Source organism: Armigeres subalbatus, chromosome 3 (genome assembly GCF_024139115.2).
Source record: "Armigeres subalbatus isolate Guangzhou_Male chromosome 3, GZ_Asu_2, whole genome shotgun sequence".
In the NCBI taxonomy this organism is placed as follows: Eukaryota; Metazoa; Arthropoda; class Insecta; order Diptera; family Culicidae; genus Armigeres; species Armigeres subalbatus.
Window position 1 is genome coordinate 363,878,414 of NC_085141.1, and position 25,195 is coordinate 363,903,608.

The 25,195-nt window shown below is 39.7% G+C and overlaps 1 protein-coding gene across 6 annotated transcripts in view; it reads left to right on the plus strand.

Moving 5' to 3' along the window:
- Positions 1-25,195, plus strand: part of LOC134226306 (protein kinase C-binding protein NELL2-like) — a 383,009-nt gene that overhangs the window by 334,929 nt on the left and 22,885 nt on the right. For 5 of the 6 annotated variants that reach the window (XM_062706997.1, XM_062706999.1, XM_062707000.1 and 2 more), the window contains 6 exons: positions 8,261-8,437; positions 9,644-9,763; positions 21,958-22,218; positions 22,303-22,468; positions 22,971-23,457; positions 23,522-23,764. In XM_062706997.1, coding sequence (XP_062562981.1) covers positions 8,261-8,437; positions 9,644-9,763; positions 21,958-22,218; positions 22,303-22,468; positions 22,971-23,457; positions 23,522-23,764 — 1,454 coding nt within the window. Of the gene's footprint in view, positions 1-8,260; positions 8,438-9,643; positions 9,764-21,358; positions 21,470-21,957; positions 22,219-22,302; positions 22,469-22,970; positions 23,458-23,521; positions 23,765-25,195 lie in introns of all 6 variants that reach the window. The other variant, XM_062706998.1, reaches the window with a different exon arrangement.

Consider the following 25,195-nt stretch of genomic DNA (forward strand, 5'->3'; position numbering starts at 1 on the left):
TCTGATTATTCTCTGGCGCAACATAATTTATTGGCATGAATGGTCATGTGGAGTAAATTCGATTGTACAATTTTAGTATAGATTTATTATATTAAAGGCCATTTTTCGTCATTGCAAAAAATAGCGTTTGCAACTCGTTGCAAAACTCGATTTTTTCGGCACTCGTGCTGAAAAAATAATCTTTTTGCAACTCGTTGCACAAACTACTATTTTGCAATTCCTGATCATAATATCTGGTTTACAGTTCCTATTTGAGTGATAAAACGGCCTACTTTTCCATACCAACGGAATGGGGACTTTAATGAACATTATGCAACTCAAATGGGTTGCATAATATTCATTATAGAACTCATTTGGGTGCTGTAATGAAAAACCAACTTCAGAACTTTAGTGACATGAATACATTTTGTTAAATGAGTTTGGGTAAGTGTTCAAATAGTGTATTTTTTGCGGCGCATACTAAATGAAATAGTTTGATAGACATGACATAAAAAATTTCCAAAGGCAAGTACATCGCTTCACGGCTTATCGAAATATGCACTGTGGCACGGTAACATAGAATCTGATTTTTCTCTGCAACAAACATAATGTATTGGCAAGAATGATCATGTGGAGTAAATTAGACTGTACAATTTTGGTACAGATTTATCAAATTAAAGTGCATTTCTCGCCATTGCAATAGCGTGTGCAACTCGTTAAAACTCGATTTTTCCAGCACTCGTAGTATTTATCCAACTCGGCAAGCCTCGTTAGATAAACGTACAACTCGTGCTGAAAAAATCATCTTTTTGCAACTTGTTGCACAAACTACTATTATGCAACTCATTTGAGTTGCGTAATGTTCATTAAAACACTTATTTCGTTGGTATGAAAAAGTTGGCCGTTTTATCGCTCAAAGACAAACTGTAAACCAGTTATTATGATCAGAAATTGCAAAAAACATTATTTCGTAACTAAATAATAAGCTAGCATTTGAAATAAGATATTTTCTAGGAAAAATCAAGGTTGCAGATAATAATTATTTCATAAGATTGTTGCTTCCCAAAAAGGCCGTTACCAAAAAAAAGTAGCTGGCTGTATGGTTAAAAAAATTGAATATGGGACGAGACTTCATTCGAACCATGTGTCGTCTAATGTTCAATCACTACACTTTAAATGCACATCTTTTCAGAGTGGGGCTCTCGGAGGGCAATCTCTGTGTTTGTGGAGCAGATTATCAGGAAATCGATCATTTTGTGTGGACGTGCGAGGAGCATCGTGGCCCCAGATCTGCACTAACTGAACATCTCCGGGTCCGAGGAAAACAACCGAAGCCTATTAGCAGGGTTTCGACTTTTCATTTCAATGAGACCAAAGCAAGCGTTTTTCGGGCCAAGGGAAAATCTTGTTTCGTTGTTTATGTTGAGGATCATCTTTCACCCATCAATCTTTTCTCTAATATTAGCATTGGAAGATAAACGAAAATCTTGCCTATTAGATGAAAATCCTTTTTCGTTTCATTACTTTTACCTCTCACTCACTTTTCGCGAGAATTATCGCAGAACAATTACAAAATTGTATGGCCGTGCCGGGATTCGAACCCAGAATAGTAACAATAATAGCTGTGGGGATGCGCTTACTTTAGTCACACAACCACGCTGTCTGTATGAAAGCGATAAGTTATTCGTTCCACATAAGCTACACAGATAAAAATATGTTGTGATTTTAAATGTATTTTAATGCACATATTTGGAGCATGCAAATAAACGTAAGATTCAATCGATCTCACTTTTCTTTTCAATCGAAATAAATTTAAACGGTGCTTGCTTGTAAAATTCAGTCAAATTTAATTGAATATCGAATGTTATTTCGTTTGTTGGGGTTAGCGACAATTTTACACGTCGTTGAATTTTCAAAATTATTTGCTGTGTACTACCATTTGCATTGATGATGCCACGAAAAGACTCGAATATGAAAGAAAAAGAGCAAACCAACGTTTGGTGGCAATCGAAGTGAGCGAAAAATTGTTTTCACTCTCCAAGCTGCTTTACTTTCCCGAAAAGCGATTTCTCCCCGAAAATTTCCGTGAGGGAGCATCCTGTGCTCCTGAGATTAAGTGAGCATTATGAACCCTATAAGGAGTTTTGGCGGGCTTAAACCATGAATACATGTCCCTTGGCCACCAATTTTTGAAAGTTGCTGATGTACAATTATAATAATTGTCCGCCCATCCCCTAGTTTGTCCAACCCCTTCACGAATGTCTTCCTCTTGTTGTCCATTTCAATGGCTGTCGTTAATCCCTTCCGTATGTCTTCCTCTCGTTGTTGTCTCCCAAGTAAAAGTTTGTTTGTCCCGTTACAGATGTTAATCATCGCCAAGAATGTAAACATTGTGAACATCAGCATCGTAATTACTAATGCTCTCTAAATTCCCTTCCTTTCCTAATTATTGTATTCCCTAACCTCGACCAAACCGCGAGTCTTTCGGTTTCCCAAAACTTACATTATTGTATAAGAATCACGAAAAATTGTATTAAAACATGATTTCGGCCCGGTGACGCTTCACGGCAGAAATATTTACAAACAATTTTGTCTCAACTCAAGTCGCACTTCTTTAGAGATATTCAGCCTTACGGTCAATCAATTTTATTAGTTTCGGAGATTTTTTGCTTTTTATGCCAACAAACTTTCAACATGTTCGACGAATAAGCATACAATCATATGAAGACGCATGGTGCATTGGTTCATCATCTCCTTGTGATGGGAGATTGATTTCTGCTTCGCATTCTACATTCGCTTACAACTGTACAGTTCAAGTATTGATTTAAAGTTCATTACTTGTGCTTTGTTATGCGTATGAGATTGACTGCCACAATTTGCCCGTTGTCAAGTTGCAGTTAAATCAAGTATGACTAAAAAATACAATAAAACTGATACAACTTTTTGATTTTTCAAGTTTTTAAGTCGCAATAGCCACCAAACGGCGTAATATTATCTAAGACTTTCTGGAACATGAAAAAAATGTAGAAATGAAAATGATATGACGAAGAAAACATTTTCAAGGGGCTATCAGCATGAAAAGTAAAAAATCTCCCAAAGCAACGGAATTACGAACTTGGTGCCTTCGACAAAGATTTTCAATAAAACTTTTGCTACAACTTGCGCATTAACTTACTTTTAAAATGTCTCGAAGACACCATTACGTTAATTTGTATAATAAAAGTACTATTATAAACGCGCTGAAAACACGATTTTAACCAATGTGCATCACCCGAAAAAGGCCGTAGCTACGTGGAAGGCCGCGTACACGATGTTTTTTGTAGTAACATGAGGGCGCGTTTGAACGTTTAGTTCAGGACGACTGGGAACGATTGGCCTAGGATCGAGTCCAGTAGAGGAGGATACTCCATTCGGCGTAGGTTAATCGAGAAGCTGTAGCCCATCAAGAAGAGTATCACCCTAGTGACTAGCCGAGTGGAGTAATTCAAAGACCATTCTTCAGGACTCGTACTGTGTACCGCGCTTCGTGGAGGCTGATAGTTCTATACTGAGGACCCGAACATCTTATAGCTCCCCGTAGATGCTTGTGGTTTTCACGATCGACAGCTTTTTCGTAGTCAATGAAAACCAAATAGACGGACTCTTGGAGTTTGTTGATATGCTGCTTGACCTGTCCTGCTCCAGGATGTTCGGCGCTTGGCAACATGGTCCACACATTATCCTCTGGGACGGACTCTTGCCTGCTGCGGCCGTAGACTAGACCATCTTAGGACAATAACAAACACATCAACAATAGGAAACGACATTTGTTTTGTTATCGTTTTTATAACAACGAGCTTTTTGGGATCTAGTACCCATTCCAATTTTCCTTCCATTCCTCGATCTGTCCCTATCTCAATGGTCCCGCAATATCGAGATGTGGAGGGGCGACTGTATTTTGAACGGTACCAGCATTGTACAGTCAGATTCGCTTTTTTGGGACTTCCACTAAGATGTCTTGTATCTAGTTGGCCGGGAAAGTCCGGGAGTCCGAGAGAGCTGATACATCATAGCGTATGGGAGCGTATGGAGTCAGCTTTGAGCATCTTTGCTGATATGTGATCTAACCCGGAAAACTCGTTGATTTTCATGGTTCGGAAGGCTACTTCAATCTCCTGCAGTGATGAGGCTTTGGAGAAAACACTGGTAATGCGTCATCCTTGTTGTTCGAGATTCAAGATGTTCGAAGTGACCAAACAGTCAGTGAAAGACATGACATCCTGGAACTCATCCTTGCTCCACTCAGACATCAACGTAGAGAAGTTAAATATCACTGGTAGTTATGGCTTGCTGTCCTATGTTGGCCAAGTAGTCTACCCACTTTTTTATAATGTGGTATGCCTTGCCACCCCTCCTACAGTTTTATGCGTGGGACTCGTCCCAACAGAAAATTCCTGCCAGAAAATATCCACTAAAGAAATACCTTGGACTCCAGCTTAGGTCCTCTTTGAACCGTTTTTGGGTACTTCTTCAGAAGATAGGCTCCCGTGCATTTGGCATTAGCACAATTCCGTCGGATCTCCTTCGTGGACCATTTCATGAGCTTTTTAGCTCTCTTACCGCTCACTTGAACCTCGTCGAGCCATTCAGCTCCTGCATCGGTCGTGACTATTTGGACAGTGGTGGTGGATCAACCTTATTCCGACCGTGAGCTTCCCCACGTCAGAAACTTCCAACTGATGACCATCTCAGCGGGTAACTGGTCGCGTGTCAATGCCGATCCAAAAAATCCGGATGGACGAAGCTTCTGGTTTAATGATGCCCCAATAACCCGAAGCCGGTACTATCGTAGGCCGTTCAACTCCCGCCTTGATTTCAGACATACTCTGATAGTGCCGGCGGCGGATCTATCCTTCTCCAACAGGGAGTTTTCCGACGTTGTTGGAAGCTCTCCTGCAACTGACGACCTGTTTCAGCTGTTAATCGATCGAGGAGCGAAGTTGATCTAAAGATTCCGGGTGCAAATAGCGTCGGGCTCATTGGTGCCTCGTCGACCCGAAACCGATGTGTTCCCCCGCGACGTACTACTTGGACTAGCCCCGGACGATGCATGTAGTCTACTCCAATAACCAATTTCCAGTGTCATTGTGCAATTCAGATCCCAGCTTAATCGATGCTATATTCAGCTCCAGCCTCGACCGCGAACAACTCGGATAGACTCAGACAGCGGATCTATCCTATTCCGAGAAATAGCTTCTCTGGAGAACCTACCGTAACACCACACTTTGCTCCTTTGATAATCCTTCGGGTATTATGGATGCCCATGAGGTCTTCCTTGACGACCAGTTTGAAACGCATCATGCTCGTGAGTACACATGCTGCCTCGGCAGTTGCCGTGCAGTATTTACTGATGAATCTCAACCTATGCGTGTTCTCCAACTTTTGGAAGTCGAGTTGGATGGTCGGATGGTTTCAGAGTTCTCTTGGAGGTGATCTAGCAGCTGGCGAGCCTAAACGAAGCCTCTCGCGCCAATTTCCGGTTGTTACGACTATTATGATGCACCATATTCAGTTTCTTTCTGCGCAACCATGCTAATAATTCAATTCGACCTCATCGGTGGATTTTGCGTATACTACACGGTCATCCTTACGTTGTTTGCGATTCCCACTAGCTTGACACCTGGCAGTAGCTTTAACCTGAACACGCCATCGTATTTCACGTTCCACTGCAGTGAAATTTAATTCTTCGGGACACCTGTCGTCATGGGGGCGTTAGCCAAGCATTTCTCGGTCTCGTAGATCAGCACTCGATTCTGGAAGAAACTCTGATTCACCAAGCAATAGCAGATACCGAACCATCCAGCGAATTTATGGCGCCTAGTGCTCTCTCAGTAACTCTGGGAAAATCACTTTCACGTAGTGTGTTTACGATGTAAGATCTACCAAACCGAGCTCTAGCTTAATCCATCGTTCGAGCTAGGGCAATAAGTTGTGGTAATTAAGAATTCACCATGTTTAGTCCTCGCTTCCAATAGCAGTTTTTAAAGTACAACAACATTAACTTTACCCTGCACATAGTTGAAGGACTCGGATTCCCTCCGTTTGACGCTAAACTGTTTGCAGGGGAAGCAACTTTTCAAGCAATTAGTTTAAAAAAAACCTAGGTGTCCCTTATCCAAGGCTGCACTTATTGCTAGGAAAAAATCGAGTTGGGGGTTTAAATACGTACTAACTCTTCATGAACTATTAGCAATGGTAATAAGAAGAACACACGAAAATTCTTGTTACTGAATAGAATTTTTAGAATTCTTTAGCATAAAATGGTGTCGTAGATGAACCAAATCCCGGATTTAGAGGTGCTTTACTGGTGTAATTCTAGATGCAAGACAAGGTTGTGGCTAGGACTCCGATGCATGGCCCAAAACAATATTACTGTTCTGTTATCTTAAGAAAGAATTAACTTCTCTTTGACAAAGGGCGCATTTCTGTGAAGGGACCAAATAGCGGAACCTTGTCATGATCCTTTTGAGAAAACATAACAAGAACTGTATCGAAGCCGATACTGCATTGCTTCTCAATAGGAGCTCATTTTGGCCATCACTACCCAATAGACGTCACCCCATGGGTTCGTGTTGGCGCTCTGACGCAGTCTGTCGAAGCAGGCTTTTTGTTCTTATTGATGGTTTAGGGCCAGCTTCGTCATTTACACTCACTTGTCCCGTCTATAGCAGCATATGACCGTTGGCATGGTTCATATTTATCTGCTTCCTCCACAGTACACTAGAAATTCACCTTTTTTGCTAAGTGCGCAGCTCACACAAGTTGTTCTAAAGTAAGAATCCATCGTAGCCCTATCTATTCGATAGAAGTATTCGCGATGGCCGTCTACTGCCATTCTGCGCTACCTCCTAACCAAACATCCGCAGCCTGTGTTCCAAGTACTTTATGATCTCTTCACAACAGGATCTAGTCAAGAGGGAGCTTGGTGGCCTTGTGTCACTGCTTCTGCCCCATAAGCAGGAGAGTAAGGGTTTGATCCTGGCCCTTTCCAATTTCCTATTAGATAATTTCATTAATCATATAACTCAATCTCTTTGCAAATCAAATTCTCATTGCTAGCAAGTATGATTCTAAATATAGAATTGTTATAAAAAGCTGCCTGTTACTTAGTAGCAGTAAATAAAATGTAAAAATAGATTGGTATTCATTTGTACCCGCATACGAATACTATATACGGTCGCTATGCTCGTGCAGGCCTCATACAAGTAAGAATGTGTGAGGTTGATGTGCGGGTAGCGATGGTATGGTAGACGTGTGCGTGGTATTAGAATCCAATAGCATTCAAATTCTAATTGTAAAAAATGAATCCCATTAGAATTCACTTTAATACTTTCTCATTACTCTAGTACTTCTAATTCTCATTCATATATTCCTATCCCATAGATCGCATCACTTACCAAAGTGAATCCAGATAATATATCCCTTCATACTAACACAATATCCTATCCTAAGACTATCGTGGAGATGCAGAGGTATACTCGGTCTCTAGTAACAACGAGAGTTGAACTAATAATCTTTCCTGTCCTTGATGACCGTAAGGACGTGGCCGGCGCCGTAATTGACTTTGTAAAAATGCATTGAATTTCCAAAATTAGCACATTGAGAATGATAGCTAAGCCCATGCTCCATTCAATTGGTTCCCTGTGCAATTTCGCAAGTTCTAGTCAATCACGGAGTAGCAACTACGAATTGTACGGTTATCCTGCTCATGCTCTTCACAACAGGATCTAGTCATGTTTTAAATCGCTGTCCAAGCATCTCCTACCGCCACTGAATCCGCACAATACGTAATCGGATCTCGCCAATAAGAAGGTCTAACGCGATGTCCGAGCTGCTTTCAATCCGAACATCAAGAAGACCTTACCTTGCTGAGCGAACGTTAATATGTTCTAGGCTATCGGTAAATGAAAATTATTAAAAATCAAACTTGGTTACAATAGCTTTTCTGGAATATTCTTTGAATTTATTTGAAATCTGGATTACAGTATTTCAATCGAAAACAAGAAACTCGGGATATTTAGATGACAACACACTATTGCTATTGATGCCATCCGTATCACATATGGATGTACTGTACACATTCCTTTCAATTATCACTATTGTCTATAATAATAAATTATAATTCTGCAATCATTAGTTTTTAGGCCCAATTGTAAACTTAGTTAACATTTCTTGTTATTAATTTCAATTCGATTTACTTACACTATTTTTTTATCTCATCTGTCCACGTTCCTCTTTCCAGAAAGTTGTTACATTAATAAGAGAGACTATGAACACGGCGAGAAGCAGATCCTAGGCTGTAGAAACTGCGCGTGCATAAACGGCAATATGATGTGTGATATGCTGCAGTGTCCGGAGCTGAAGTGCCCCCCGGAGCAGCAAATGTCGGTGACGGACGAGTGCTGTAAATTTTGTCAAGGTATAGTTGGCGCCAGCCAGTATCTCCGCCAGTACTATCCGGATCCCGTTAGGGTCGACGCCGACGGATCGCTGTGGTCCACGTCGGCGCTGGCTCGCCACCCCGACCCCGACGAGGAGCTACAGGAGGAAGTACAAGTGGATCGGGAGGAAGAGGAGGAGCAGGGGACGGGGCAGGAGCGACTGTTCATCCTTGAATCGGACGGGCTTCGGCCCGATAGCGTCGCAATCCGTATTGGCCAAACGGAAACCAATGGCAACAGCAATAGTCATGAATCGTTCGCTCAGATCGAGGTCGATGAAGTCGAGCAAGATGAGCTGAGAGAGGCCAGCTTCGATACCAAATTTGTTGAAGATCGGGACGATCGATAGCCCCTTTCCGTGTAGTCCCGCTTCGAGTTGTTATTGTTACACGTTTTTATTAGGTGTTTTATTTAATTCGCCTTGGAAGAGACACGTTGGAATGAACCCTAGTTTGTTGGTTCATATGGCTCTCAAACAGGTGTCACTGTACTTGGTATAATGTGTTTTAACATTATCTCTTATTTTTCTCCCATTTCTCTTCCTTTCTTCCTGTAGCATAATCTACAAATGTACGACTTTTTCTTGTTATAAAATATGTTACTATTTAAACTGAACCGTAACCAAGTCATTCCAAAATATGTTCCTAAAAGTGCTTTGATTAATTTATGGTCTATTGCTGGATGCTAACAATGATGCTCTCCTCGAAATAATTCCTCAAAGAGCTTCTTAATCTTTCCACAGGTTTCGTATACTAATAACAATAATAATGTTTTCTGTTTTATTTTTGCTCTTTTCCATACAAAATCAACCCGCTTCTTCAAAATCTGTGCTCTACAACCGAAATTCGAATCTTTCGACGTGCTTCTTCTGCTACTACTGCTATCCTGCTGAATGTTTGTCTCCACCACTTGAATTCCGTCGAATCGATTGCGTTCATCGTGTATCCATCAACCCGCAAAAATTGGCTGCGCGTGCTGTGCTTCTTTAAAAAATAACAAACGAAACCCATTTCGTCTGTATCACTACTACTTGCTAACATATCTTTGTCAAAACCGACATCCTCCCATCACACTGGACTAACCAACAATACGCCCCACAAACCAAACAATGACCCTTTGCGATGAAATCCACGGGGTTCAATGGCCCAACGACGCTCTCGGCCTAATTGCTATCGAAATTCCAGGAGTGGACTATTGCTCAAAGGGTCACGCATGTCATACTAACGCTACGTGTCTTAATCTTAACACCAAGTACACGTGTACCTGTCGCTCGGGCTTCCACGGAGATGGGTATGATTGCTCTGGTAAGTGCTTACTCATAATCACAATAACTATATTACATAACGATTTCCATCTATCTTCTCATCTCAAATATCATTAAAAAATCGTTTGACATCCATTTATTCAAGGCTAATCAGCGGAGATTAACTTATAAAACGCATTCATTATCTAATCCGGGTGGAGTTCCTGATCAATTTCATGATGGGCTTTTCGAGCACACGAAAACACATAAATTTAATCAATCGATAACCAACAAATGATAACACAGGAAACATATAGCAAAAGGTCAACAACAATTAACCGTCGCTCATAAAATCATCAACAGAATTAAACAAATCCACAAATGAAACACCAAATACACTATCACAGACACACTAAGACAACGCAATCTAATCAACACCATTTTAACAATCCAATAAAAATGGAGAATACTTTATTCATCATAATTATTATAATCTCTTCGTAGATCTATAAGCATTCCTCATTGGGAAGAGAAATAGGCTTCTATAACATTTCTCCAATAATATTAACAACCTCCTAAAAAAACGAAATATAATGCCACTAATTAAATATGAAGGTGTCCCTCTGTCAGCATTTCTCTGCACTGGTATGATGGTCCGGAGTAAATCATATCGGACCATCAAATATACCACCATCATCGTGTTAAATAAGCTATGTAAGAATATTAAACTGGGTTAACATGAAGTTTTAAAAGCCACCCCTCTTTGTTGTTGTAACGAATGATCGGTGGTGGTATGGGGTGAAAAGTTGATTCTGTAGCTCTAAATTGTTTTTCCATTACTTCTCATCACGACACCATTTATTTATTTATTTATTGTACATGGTCTTCAACTTGTAAATTGCACAGACTGATTGTTTGACTTAATCCTATTTTTAAAAACTAATTTGGTAACATTAAAGTCGAAAAAACAACACACTTCGTTGAATTGGTTGAATTTAATTACTGATAGTAAATTATACTAATTACAAACAAATAATTTAGGGGACGGTGCATTTCTAACCAACGTTATTGGAAACCCAAGTACAAATGAACATTTAAAAATATATTTTCGGTAAGTCGTAGAATATAATTTTAAACAAAATTTTATTCAACAGTAGATCCAACGTAGATATGTTCACAACTAGTTGATTGAATTATTCCGTTGCTCAAATTTTTTTTATTGGTTTGTGTCATTATGTGGTACGTGAAAACTACATACACCAACTTTGGAAACTATTCAATTACCCACAATAAAAGTACCCCTATTCATCTTCGTTCGGAACAGAAAAATAAAACACCAATTTCTTGGGTTCATTCGGCTCAAAAACATATGCTTTGCATTACTCCGTATTTCACAGATTTCAAATGGAAACACGGAGATAAAATATCAGAACTGCTACCCTATATGACCTGTATTTATTACTTGCAGTTCCAAAATCGCCTTTAGCACTGGTAAACATTGCCCGCCGATGTTTTTCCGCAAATTAACTGCCCCGTGTGATGCCGCCTACGCCCCCACAGCGAACCAAAATTAATTCACCAGAAAACACCTTGTTATTAAAAGACCGAGTCACACGACGAAGCCGCCAAGCTTTGTCACCCCAAAAATAGTTTATCGCACCACACCGCGCAGAACCGCTTCGTGTGCGGTTTCCCTGTGGCTAATTATTCTCGGTTTTCATCTCATTTCGCACGGCGACATCTCGCACCCGGGACTGCAGGACGCCGCCTTCGCCAACACATACGGATCCCGCGGCCGTTTGAGAAGATGCTAGTCGGGGGAATAGTCTAAAACAAATTATGCCCATCCGTATAGCAACACGTTTCCTCTGCAAACTAGTTCCGACTTTGCTCAGTAGAATAATCATTTATATTTTGCGATTAGGATTTCGAATGCCGAGCAAATTATTGCAATGCCGATTTTGTTAGATCCGACTTTGTTATGAAAATCCTTCTGAGGGAAATCTTAATCAATATGGAAACATGAGGAGAACAGACTCAAATCTGACTTTGATTTTCACTAAAAGTCCCTAAGATTTTAAGAATTAAATTTTAGAAATCGCATCTTGAAACCGAATTTATAACTTTAACTCCCGATTTTGTGCATATTTCTTTTAAAAAATGCAATTAAAGAATTTTTGAATTTCTCTAAACAAAAAACTCTAAACTGAAATTCAATAAATAAAATTCAGAATAATATAATTTTAATGGTTGTAATGGTTGTATTGTCAGTCCAAACGGAATCCTTCAAATACTTTTAGGAATTTGCGATCCTGAAGAAAATCCTTTTGTGGGATTCAAAGGAGATCTTTCTACGATTCCTTGAGACTTCCTAACCTCTTGTTTCTGAAACAAATTGACCTGCAATTTTTGGAGGACTGAGAAGTGACTCTCTGTTAATGCTGAATGCGCAAATAATCCTGAGGAAAATTTCCACGAACATGGACTCACGAGAAATATAATAAATTATAACCCATGATGTCAGCAGTCTTATTTCTAAACGTTGCTGAAGGCGTATTTTTAGTCTGAAGTCAGTCAAAGATATCAGAACATGATACAGCAATGGCTTGAAGGGCATCCCTGTTTTAAACTTCTCCTGGTTTTTTGTACTTTGTCTGAACTCCATCAGACTTGCTTTTATAACCCGATTAGTAAGAGCTTTCGAAACTTCAACGTTGGTTAAAATTATTGCCACTCTTATAACGTCAATCTATGCTAAAGGCTTGTTTCAAGTCTATTGAGAGTAGGATAGTTACACACTCTTCAAAAATTTGATTCACTGCACTTTTTTGCCTGGAATGTCATTTGGTATCGTGGGATGGGAGCGACCTGTGCCTGCAGCCGGTCCAGCAGCAATTGCACCAAAGTTTCTTCCCACGAGCTTGGAACAGTGTTTGTTCTAAACACCTTTTGAAGTAGTTCCGTGATCAGCGACAGAAGCGACAAGGAATCGTATTTGAAAAATTTGTTGGGCCTGTTATCTACACCTGGAATCAGAACCTAGCGAACCAGACGATGCGATGTTTCTTATTTGATCCAAAGTTGCGGACCAGGATCCCTCACGTCATCTTCGATTAGTTGTTCAATCCAACTGGCGACACCAGAGTTCTGTTATCGATTTCTGCTTCTCCAAAAAAAAAATCCAATTTCTAGAATTCCTGAAAATATTCGAAAAAGTATGATAATGGAGTCTCTTTTTACTCTGGCATTAAAACTGCATGCCAAGAAAAAATCCAAAATGAAAGATCACAGCGAGCCATGCGCGTGGGATGGTTGCTTTTGAAATTGCTGTCACGTTTTTTCGTTCTCGCAAGAGTTAGATTTGGCCGATGTCTATATTTTACATGTTTACTAGAAGAAAAAAGTTTATGTAAGCTGAAGTATGAAATTTACGCGTTTGGTGACCTTTAATAAATTGTGTTTCTTAATTGAATGCGCGCCATCGTTTGTGTTGTACGTATACTAGGATTCCTTTGGTGAAATATGAGTGACTGTGTGTGTCATAATACCAGAAATGCATAGATAAATAACGATTTGCTCAAAACAGCTCTGGAAGAGTGAATTGTTCGTGGACACTAGAAGTGATCTTCACTTCCTCAGTAACTTTATCTGTAATTGGATCAATCTGGATTTAAAAATCCGGAAGTTTGTTTATGGATCTATTATTCAATAGATAATGGTCGCATAAACAGACCCGCCTTGCTAGAGAAAGTGGCCACGGACTGGACGTGATCTACCAGGCAGTCTGAAAAATGGATCACTGGAGCTGAAATAGAGCTAACACCTTCTAACACTAGGGCTAAAGCCTGACTTTATTACAGGCAGCTTTCTTTCACAATACCACTGCCGAACAGTGAGGGTTGGATAGAAAAAAAAACTAAATTATCGAGATTGCAGTCGATTCATCACCATGCTTCTTTGGATATTCTCAAGAAATCAATGAGAATTTACTTCGGGAGTTCCAATTGAAATTCCTTCAGAAATTTTCTTGGAATATTCTTCCAGGTGTTATTTGATAAATCTATACAGAAATTCTTCCGGATAATCCTTTAGACATTTTATATAGTAAATACCTTAAATAACTCTTTAGGAGATATATGCAGGAATTAGGTAAGTTATGCAGTAATTCCTTTTGCCATACATTCGGAAATTTATCCAGTAATTCATTCAGAAAATCCTTCGCAAATTAATCCACAAAATTCTTCAGAAATTTCGTAAGGAAACGCCTAGGCATTCCTTAAGGAATTCCTTCAAAAAATCTACTCAGATTTTTTTAGAACTCGCTTAAGGAATTAATTTAGAGAATCCTTAATTAATACTTTCATAAATTCTTACATGAATTCTTCCGGAAATTATTTAAGGAATTCCTTCATGTACTGCATCAGAAACTCCCTTTCCTCGGAAATTTCTCCAGTTTTTCCTTTGGAATTGCCTCCATCAATTCCTTTCAATATTTTAGGACGAAATATCAGAAATTTTCGATCAATTGCCTAGTAAGAAGAACAAGAATTTCTTAGAAATTTCTGCCAAGAATTTCTTCGGAAAATCCTTTACAAATTACTTCGGAGATAAATCCAGAAATTCCTTTGGAAGTTCCACAAGATAATCCTTCAAACATTCAAAGAAGGAATCATAAGGATGCATTCGAAATTTCGCTCAGAAATTTCTTAAAAACTTCTTCCAGGAAATCCTTTAGAAATTCCTCGAGGAAAACTTTAAAATCCTTGAATATTTAATTCAAAGTCTCTCGACGAATAGCTTCGGAATCCTTCGACGATTTACTTAGGAACCCCTCGAAGAATTGCTTCAGAATCATTCGACGATTTGCGGTGTTAAACTTAATCTAGAATTAAAAAAACACCATAATAAAGAAATAAAAAAAATCGACGGTTTGCTTCAAAACCCTTTGAAGATTTGCTTCGGAATCCCTCAACGATTTGCTTCAACGCCCCTGGAGGATTCCGTTTGAAATCGCTGGCAGTTATTGAAATCGTTATTCTTTACGGATCCCTGGAGGATTAATTCGATGCCCTCGACGATTTTCTTCGGGATCCCTCGACAGATTGCTCAGAAATCCTTCGAAGATTTGTTTCTACATCTCTGCAGCATTGCCTACGAAATCCCTGAACATTCACTTTGGAATTCCTGGAGGATTTTCGAAGGAATCTCTGGAACATTCCCGTTGGAACTCCTGGAACATTTCCGTCGGAATTCCTGGAGAATGGATGATATCCAGAAGATTCACACTGGAAGCACTGGAACATTCCCGTCGAAATCCCGAGAGGATTTAGAATCCTTCGAACATTCCCTTCGCACTCTCTGGAGCATTCCTGTCGGAGTCCCTTCAGAATTCCTGGAACATTCCCGTCGGGATCACTAAAAGATTCTCATCGAAATCCTTGGAGGTTTCCCGTCGGAATCTCTGGAGGAATGTTGCATTTTTTTTTATTCATTTGTGATAGATAGAATATTCATGAAATATGCAAAAATTTACACTGCCAACCGGTGACGGCAATCAATCACATATTGTCCTTTCAGTGTGCGCGACCAAGCACTACTACACTTAGACACAATAGCCATGTACGCTATCAGTTTAAGTTGTTGCAGCAATCATTGGCTGGCAAACAAACACATTTCGATGCAGTGGGCTACAACAGAAAGCACGTGCTTGAGAAAAGAGAATATGGATTTCAGGATGAATTTCCGCATTTTAAAGCATTACTAAGGGAATTTTCAAATGAATTTTTAAATAAAATCTCGAAGGAATTTCTAAATATAATTAAATAATTTCTAAATAATTTCTAAATAAATTCCAAGATTTTTTAAATTCCATCGGACATAGGATCTTACCGAGCTGCACAAATAAAACTATGTGTGTTACTTTACAGGCATATAGGAACGGAAGGATTGTTCGTCCGATTCGTCTTGCTACCAAAGGTCTTCACGATGTCTTTTTTTTTTCAGTTCAATTTTGGCATATTTAAAGGAATGTCAGAGATAATAAGAGGGTCTTGTTCAGGATATCCCGGGATGTAACGCATCCCGGATCCTGAGATTTTCATGCAAATCCTGGGATTTCCCGAAAATAAAAAAAAATACATGATGACAAAAATATTTAAGATAAATTAATGAATGTATGTTCTGCATAATTGCACAGATTCTAGTTTGTTAGTCCATCGGCTTTTATTTTCCCGCATGTCTTATGCACACCCATACATACAAACATACACAAACAACCAATCACAGATATCTTCTCAATTCGTCGAGACAGTGATAAGTAACAATATAGGTCTCCTAGTCTTCTGACTATTTTGTTTTGGGGCGAACATACAGCTGATGAAAATAAGGAATCAGCTTTCCAGATTTCACAATAATTGAAGCGCCATCCGATGTGTGATCAACTGCGGCTACGAAATTGTGTTCAATGTCACAACTCGTTAACAGCTGTTCCACGGATTGCTTTATCTTCTCCGCCGGAAACGATCCGTAAAAGCCGAAGTTGTCCCAAGTTGTCGCACCTCGCTATTAATGACGTTCTTCATCGAAGTCCCCCCAAGTCCAAGACGATTATGTCGGAATAAAAATGTTCAGATAATGATGACGACGATTGTTTCAACGACATCAATGGTAGTGAAAAATCAGATGACGAACTCAATTCGTTCTCATTTGGTAATATCTGAACTTATATTATATTGATTTTCTTAACCAATTGTTGAATTTAATTCAGATTATATAAAACCGATTTTGGAGAAATTTTCAAACGAATCCGAAACATTGTTCGAATTCCAGAGGAAGGATGAAAACCGGTTTAGGAACAACTTCAACTCGTTCAGGATGTTCTGAAAACTAGTGAACTGGGAAATCGCTCCATAAGAATAAAAGTACGTACATAATCAAAATTATCTGGATCTGGTTCCAATCAATATTCGACGCTCCCCAGCCTGTTGGGGTGATATCGGAGGCGCTGAAGGGTCGTGACGTAATGTTATTGACTAGACTTTTGCTATCTGAACTGAATAGACAGCAAAACCCTTTCACTTCGAATTTGCACGATGCAATTCTAAAACGAATAGATGAGCGTCGAGGACATCAAAGAGATGAGATGGCTTCAAAGTAAAGAAAGGTAATTTTCAATTCTGCTGGACTTTCGATCGCTTCCCGTCACCAACTGATTAAAGTTTGTTTAAGTTCCGATCCACACATCATTTTCTGAATCTGACGGGAACAAGGCTTCATCTCCATAGAAGAGTTGTAAGCTATGGACCAAAAACAGAGAAATGCGCTGTAGCTTGAATAATTTCATCAATAAGGAGCATGCTCTGTTTGAAGTAACTGATGAACTAGTATCGAGTCTGGAGGTTTTCATGGCATTGAAGTCCATTAAAACCACTTCGATTGATATACCCAACCAGCGACTGTTAGATTTTCATACACTTCTGTATAGAACTTACCAAAACCTGTATAAGAACTGGGCATATGCAACATTGTTAGATTCTTATACAATTTAAGATTACAAACAAAAATTGTAAGAAAAGCTTGCGAAATTGTAAGGTTCATATAATATTTATAAAAAAAATCTAGCGTTTTCGCATATGCCCAGTTCTTATACAGGTTTTGGTAGGATCTTATACAGAATTGTTTGAAAATCTACCAATCACCGGTTGAGCGAGCGGGTGTTCTCTGATTTTAATTCTGAAATAACTAATAAGAATTATTTATTGTCGGATTCAAGCATCAACGCCTTAACATTTATTAAACCGTATTACAAGCAGCCCGGTGGCATCCCGATCTCGCACAGTAGGTTTGTTTTACAGCCAACATTGCGCGACCGTATCCCACCGACAGTTTTGTATCCTAAAGAGAATCATATGTGATGTTAGTAAACAAAACACAATTTTTATTTTTATCCCGGGATCCCGGGATATCCGGGATAACCCGGGATAACGAAAAATTTAATTCCGGATCCCGGGATTTTTTATAATCCGGGAAACAAGACCCTCTAGACATAATATTCAATTTTGTGAGTCACGTGCCCCATCGTGTCCCAGTTTGCCTCCGCCAGGGTTCAATCCTGATACTGCCCATTATGTGATCCAGTTGCGATTGGCATTTTCCGCTGGTCCAGGTCCATCTCACGGATTTATATGTGCTGAACGTTAGCCTATCGTTAAGACCATGTTCAATTGTTTCCATTTCGTATCCATTTTTTTAAAGCTTTATTATAGTGATTTTTCAGAATTATAGAGTTCATCACTATCACTAGAGTTCATCGTATCCATTGTTGTTCGATGTTTCGTGAAATAAGCTTTTGCCGATGACTAGATGGTCTCGATCATGATCATCGTATTTCCCTCAGCCTCTCATGTGATGTTCAGGATGTATCGTGTCCAGTATTGCAATTTCTCATTTTCAATGAGAGATGTCACGCGATGTTTACATGTCCGCCCCTCTCGAAGTCGAGGGAAGTACGAGACACTGAAGACGGCCTTACTGTTGAGGTACCTACCTGGATACCTGGCTGGCTACAGCGTCGATAAACCTATGCCTGGCATATTATAGAGGTCCATAATCATCGGGCTTGGCCTTGGGCGATGTTCCTCCAGTTTTCCCAAATGTTCAGGGTCCCAGGTCCGATTACACCGCGTGCTTCCACCCCTATCTGGTTCTCTGTTGAGTATTGTTTTCGCTATTCTTTCTTCCGACATTCGCACTAAGTGACCAGCCCACTGAAATCTGCCGTATTTTATACGATTCACAATATTTTCTTCTTTGTATATTTGATACAGCTCATGATTCATGCGTCATGGTGTGTGGTCATTTTCTAGTTTCCCTCCGGGTATTGTACGCAGCACTTTACGCTCGAAAACCCCGAAAGCACTCCAGTGCGCCTCTTTTAATGTCCATGCTTTATGTCCATAAAGAGCCACTGGTAGAATCAGAGTTTTGTTTAGAGCAAATTGCGTTTCCGTCGCATGTTGCGGGACCTAAGCTGGTTACGTAATCCGTAAAAGCCCCTATTCTCAGCAGCAATACGTCTTTTCACTCGTCAGGTAGAAATACATATTTGTCCAACAGACAATCAAGTGGTGGAATTGAAGGGATAGTACGAACTCGTCTTATGAAAAGTACATTACAGTATTATCAAACCATCTATAACACTCCAAACTGTCATTAAGTTCATATCTTTATATTCTAAATATTCAACAAGGTTACTTTTTCACGCATTGGAATATCAACAATCATTGATCTTAAAAGACTACTGCGACGTGTATTACAAAACTAAGTCCCAAGTAACAAGTACAACTCTAAACTACGGCCAAAACTCCCAACAATTGCTTTGTTGATCATATAGACTTTCAAGCTCCGAACTCAAGAATTGCTTGGAGTAACGTAGATGTCCTGCAAATATTGTGACATGTTTGTCATAGGAAAATGATGTTCCTTGAAGCTATTCCAACTCAAAAGTAAGACCAACAACCCGTAAATCGCTTTGTTGTCCTCCCAGAACCTCAAGATCTAAACCCAAGAATAGTTTGGTGTATTGTTGATGTTTTGGGAAAATTGTGAGATTTTTACAATAGCAGAATGATGTTCCATGAATCTATTGCAAATCAAAAGTAAGGCCAATGCCCCTAGATTACTTTATTGACCATACATAAGACCAAGATCAGAACACAAGGATAGTTTAGATTAATGGTATAGCCAAACATTATATTGATATGTGGTGCAGGAAAAATCCGTAATACATCTTAATTCCTTCCCGAATTTTGGATACCCACCTGAATCCTAATTAGCATCTCCCGATGGCAGAGTTCCTTTCAGAGCTCCCTTAAAAAACTCGGGATCATCTCGGAGTACTCATCATACCTCTTGATCGCAGGGCTTTCCACGGAATTTAAGGATATTCCGCATATGGATATAGATTTTTTTTTATTTCCTAAACGATTTATGTATCTTTTATAGATCATGTTTAATAAAGAACATATTTTAGTGATGAACTTATTGTCATATGAAAAATCACTTTAATAAAGACCAAAAAAAAAAAAAAAAAAAAAAAGAACATATTATATTTAAACCTGTAACTATTTGAAACATTGTGAACAGACGATTTGTGCTTCAGTCCATTTCACACCTGATCGACAATGTGTTATTATTATTAAGCGTTAATAATCGCTTTGAGTTGTTCCGAAATTTGAATTTCAAAATTGGGTCAAACTTGTCCCAGCACAAATCTTATAAATTGCATATTACACCATCACCCCCTAAATGTGTGGCGTGATGCGTTTCCCACGGCAGACACGTTTCGGAAATAATCTCTTCATAATCCGGCCCGAATAAATAAACCCACATTATAAGAGCGAGCGCCGCGTCGCGTCGTCGCTGCGCCGGCCGGTAAGTCATGTGTGACGGTCGCAGTCAGATTTTGTGAACAAGTGTGTTGACTGAGTAACTTAATAAATGAGCCGGCTTGATTAGGCGAGACGGGCAAATGCCAGCTAATTAATTTGCCAAAATCATCGGGAAATCCGGTGCATTTATTTGTGCCAGACGCTTGTGCAGGAGTGAACTGAATCGAATTTGATTCTACACGATCGCAAAATTGTTGGTTAATTATTTGGTAATTTTATCAATTAAGTTTTCTCACTCTTATCGATTTTAAAGCTTATGGAAACATAGATTGCGTAAACAGATAGGGTGCTTATAAGATCTTCTTCTTCCCTTTAACTATAGTTAAGTATATTGTACTTCTGTAATCTGCAAAAATGACGTAAGCGACATTTTACAACATACATGTTTTCCATTTTTCTGTTAAAAAGTACGATGAGTACTACTCGTTAACGCCATTTTAGGAAAATGGCGTATACGTCACTTTGTCAGATTACGGCAGTGTAGAAGGAACTTGACTCAATTGCCAAAGGTCCATTCCTGAAGATGAATTTTCTATGATAACATAGAATGAAATATTGTATTGTTTGTAAAATATTATTTCTTCAAATGAAATATTGTATTGTTTGCAAAATATTATTTCTTCGAGTCTGATATTTTTGTCTGCGTTCAAATTCCCATCATAGTCTCGAAAACCAATTAAAGAGGCATTTTTTGCGAACGTTCTGTGATAGTGAAATTATGGCAAATGAATGATTCTTCAGTTGATTTTAGCAAATACGCCCTAGCTCTATATACACAAGCTAGTAGATATAATAACTTTAATGCAGTCCGTGGTTTGTTTCCGTTTCCAAGCAATATTCAGGTAAAGAATTTTTACTTTATCAATTGTTTTCAAAGTTTTCAGAAAGAAATTTGTTTCAGAATTTGGTTTTGATAATTTGGAAAGTGGGAAATGAAAAACAAAATTCACGATGTTATCATGAATGCCTAATTTTATATTTGAGAGATAAATCAAAAATTTCAATACATATTTCACGCGTGTAACTGTTATAAATATTATGCAGAATATTGCTCACATGATGCACTCCCCTGAAATTAAATGCTCCATCCACGTCTCCTCCTGAACTCTTCCGGGGAAAAAAAACCTTAGAAAAGAAAAGCTAAGTCACAGTTCAAAACAACATCTTAATAAATTAAGAAAACTGCAATAAATAATTCAATAATTTAGATACTCCACATAGGCGCAAAGTACGACGACGGCGTACGCACGGTAGACGTCAACACCACAAAAATAAACACTCACAGAAAAAGAAAAACGAGGTGGTTCAGTCGGCAGAAGGTGAAGATATATGAATGCGTTTTATAACACTTTTGCTCCACTCTTGCGCTCATATTCACATAATCCATGAAAAATGGCCTTTTGATTCGTTCAAACGACCACACCATCCCTCGCTAACCCCGCTCATTATACGAAAAAGAAACCTCAGAAATTATATTTCATTTTAACGTGTTAGATTTTCCCTTGTCAACACGATGTGATACTAACTCGAAACTTCAGTCTCAATTAAGATTTGGCGCGACCAACCGGGCGGCTGATTGATCAAGCTACACGAGCAACATCCCGCGCGGATCATGGACGGCAGCTGGAAAACATTTTCAAATTTAACCGAATTAAATAAAAAGTCCATTTCTCGCGGGTGTCATCGTCGTAGCTGCCATCATCGATCCTTTCGGCTTTCGGCCGGTCGACGCCAAATTGGCAAAACCGTGGCCCCAAAAATCGCTAACATGTTTTTTTTTCTGCTCTGCATCGCGTCCTCCCGGCAGACATCGACGAGTGTGCTCAGCAAGGTGGTCTCAATGGTAATCACTGCCATCTGAACACGCGCTGCGTCAACACGTTCGGTTCGTACGTGTGCGAGTGTCTGCCCGGCTACCGGCAGCTGGACAAGTTCAACTGCATCGAGGTGGACGAGTGCAAGTCCGGGGAGCACAGCTGTCACCAGCATGCGGACTGCATCAACACGGCCGGCTCGTACCACTGCCGGTGCAAGGCCGGGTACGAGGGCAACGGGTACGACTGTAAACGTAAGTAGAACCGTTGCCAATTCGCTGCTGTTCCGAAGGTCACGCGGCCAGCTAACTCGGTGCTTTCTCGTTCTCCCTTTGCAGCGGTGTGCAATCAAACTTGTCTGAATGGGGGCGAATGCCGGGCGCCCGGAGTGTGTACGTGCCGGGCCGGCTACGTGGGGGAGTCCTGCGAGAAGGATCTGGATGAGTGTGCGACCGGGGTGCACCGGTGTAAGGAAACAACGAACTGTGTTAACATGCCAGGATGGTGAGTCTTCATTATTTTTGAAAACTATTTTTTTATCATAGCTTTTTCTATTCTACCGAATATCAGTATGTTCTGGTAAATTCATGGACCATCGTAAACCACCAACATATGTATTATGTATGCAACAATTATTATTATGTTATTCAGTCTAAGGGCGGAGTGGCCTGTGACATACATAACAGTCGCTTCCATTCAGCAACAAATGAACTCTAAATTTCAAAAAATAAACGGAAGATATGATGAAAACCAAAAAATACGATACGTAGATCATGATCCATAATTTACACTTTATGTATTTCTGTCTTGGATATTAGAGCGAGTCACTATTTTTATAAATGTCGAGTGTTTAGATCATCCAGGGATTTTAATTTCGACTAATTAGATTTCAGTCTCATTTTTTGCCCTCATAGGCTTCTAGCCATTATTATTTTAATCTTTTGTAGACATTTCCTAATGATTTCCAATATTATTTCTACTTTTCTCGTTTTATCCCCGTCCGCAGGTACTTTTGCAAATGTAAGCCTGGATTTGAAACCAAAGGAAAAGATTGTGTAGATATAGATGAGTGCTATCTGAACACGCACAGCTGTCACATGACGGCCCGGTGCGTGAACACGCAGGGACATTTCGAGTGTGTGTGCCCGCCGGCCGAGGCACGGTCAACGAGCGGGGCGGCGCTGACGGCCCTATCCAGTCTCGGTGCATCCCGCGAGTGTAGGTTAAGTTGTGTGTTCGAGGACAGTGAGATTCCGGACGGGGGACAGATCTCGCCCCGGAATCAACCCTGTAAGGTGTGCACCTGCTCCAAGGGGGTCATCAGCTGCGTGGAACCACCATGCAACTGTTCGACCTGGCGGAGGGGCAGCGGGCGCGACCTGTGCTGTCCGCAGTGCGATCCCAAAGAGTCCTGTCAGCACCAGGAGCTGAAGCATGTGACGTTCCGCAGTGGAGAGCAATGGATTTACCAGTGTCAGACGTGCGAATGTCTGGTGAGTTGTTCGACCGTTAATTGTCGATAGGCATTCTCAAAACTTATCTATTCAACCAAAACAGTACGGTGAATTCGACTGCTGGAAGCTGGAGTGTCCACCGCTGACTTGTGATAATCCTCTCCCGATGGGAGCGGGCGACTGCTGCCCACGATGTCCGGACGATATGTGTGGGTTGGACAACACAACCGCGGCCAACGGTAACACTGGTGGCTCCGGGAACTCGTGCCTGTACGACCAACACATCTACGCCTCTGGGCAGACGTTTAAGTACTCGTCCAGGGAATGTGCCACCTGTTCCTGCAAGGTGAGTCTATGTGTTCCTTTTTTCTCGGTAGCCGGACGGAATGAATTTCTTATTCATTCCTCCAGCGGCAATATATAACCATAGTTTGTAAGTAAGTTATAGCTCGGAATACCCAACATCTAGTAATCGTCTCAGGATATCAATAACTTTAGAGCAGAGTTTTATTTCACTACTTTCCTTGTTTTACGTTTCGTTTGATGAACCAAAGTCAGTCAGTCAGCGTTGTTGATTAGAATTGATTTATTCTATCGGTTATCGTTCATATTGAATTCATCCTTCAACTGAAAAGCAAACTAATCAACAATTAATGGCATGTTACCTTCGCTGTGCTTTTAATTTTAAGCTTACGATCAATTCAAACCCTGATGATAAAACGTATATGCAAATAATAATTGTTTTGACTTTTATCGCCAACACCATACCGCTAACAATATCCTATTTCTGATTTCATCGTTTGTTTTTGTGTTACATTACTAAACATCATATTCATCAACAACAATATTAGACTAAGTTTTTCTATTTATCGTGCCTGTCAAGTTTAGGTTAACTCATATACGTTCATCCGTAGTGATTTTAGTTCGCCTAACCATACATTTAAATTATAAGAACAAGGTTGGAAGTGTGAAGAGCCATATTGCCGTTTATTGCCGACAGATCAAAAATCGGTTGAAAATTGATTTTCTATTATCATGAACTCTTGGCTCCAAACACACAACTTTTTAATACATTGGAAAAGTAAATTCGCTACATCAGGATTGAGCGCTCTTCGAAACCGTTACATCAGACATGTACTGATTCCTGGATATTCTTCCAAATTTTCCCAAAAGTTTTCCCAAAAACTTCTTTAGTCGATGTAAATTAATGGTAGGTTACTTCACTTGAAGATTGTGTCAATTAAGTTGTAGTGGTAGACAAAAACATCGCGATCAAAGTCCACCATACAATCCTTTTCAAATATCAGCTTCTGTAATGAGTTGTTGGCAAATGAGTCAAACTCTGACTAAATGATTGAAAGCGTACTTTTTGCCTTTCTCGTACAACAAAATTGTACCGAAACTCTATAGGATTACTCCAAAAAAGAACTTTTGATAGAAGATACTATTATATACCGATTAATTTATATCTCGCAAACAGAGGAGGTATATCAAAGGGTCCCCATTGGAAAAAAATTAAAATCGAAAAAAAAAAAATCAAGGACACTTACGTACCTGACCCCCCATTTCATGAAAACCTAAATTTTCAAAATGATGCACGGCGTATGTAGGAAGGACCTTTATGACAAAAAAAATTGAGCAAAACCTTCTCTACGTGAAAATATAGCTTTCCAGCTTTAATTCGTGACTATTTGAAAAAAAAAACGAACAGTGGGTAATGTCTGTGACATAACCGCTAAGTGGACGTAGGACTTGACTTGACCATGCCTTTTACTTA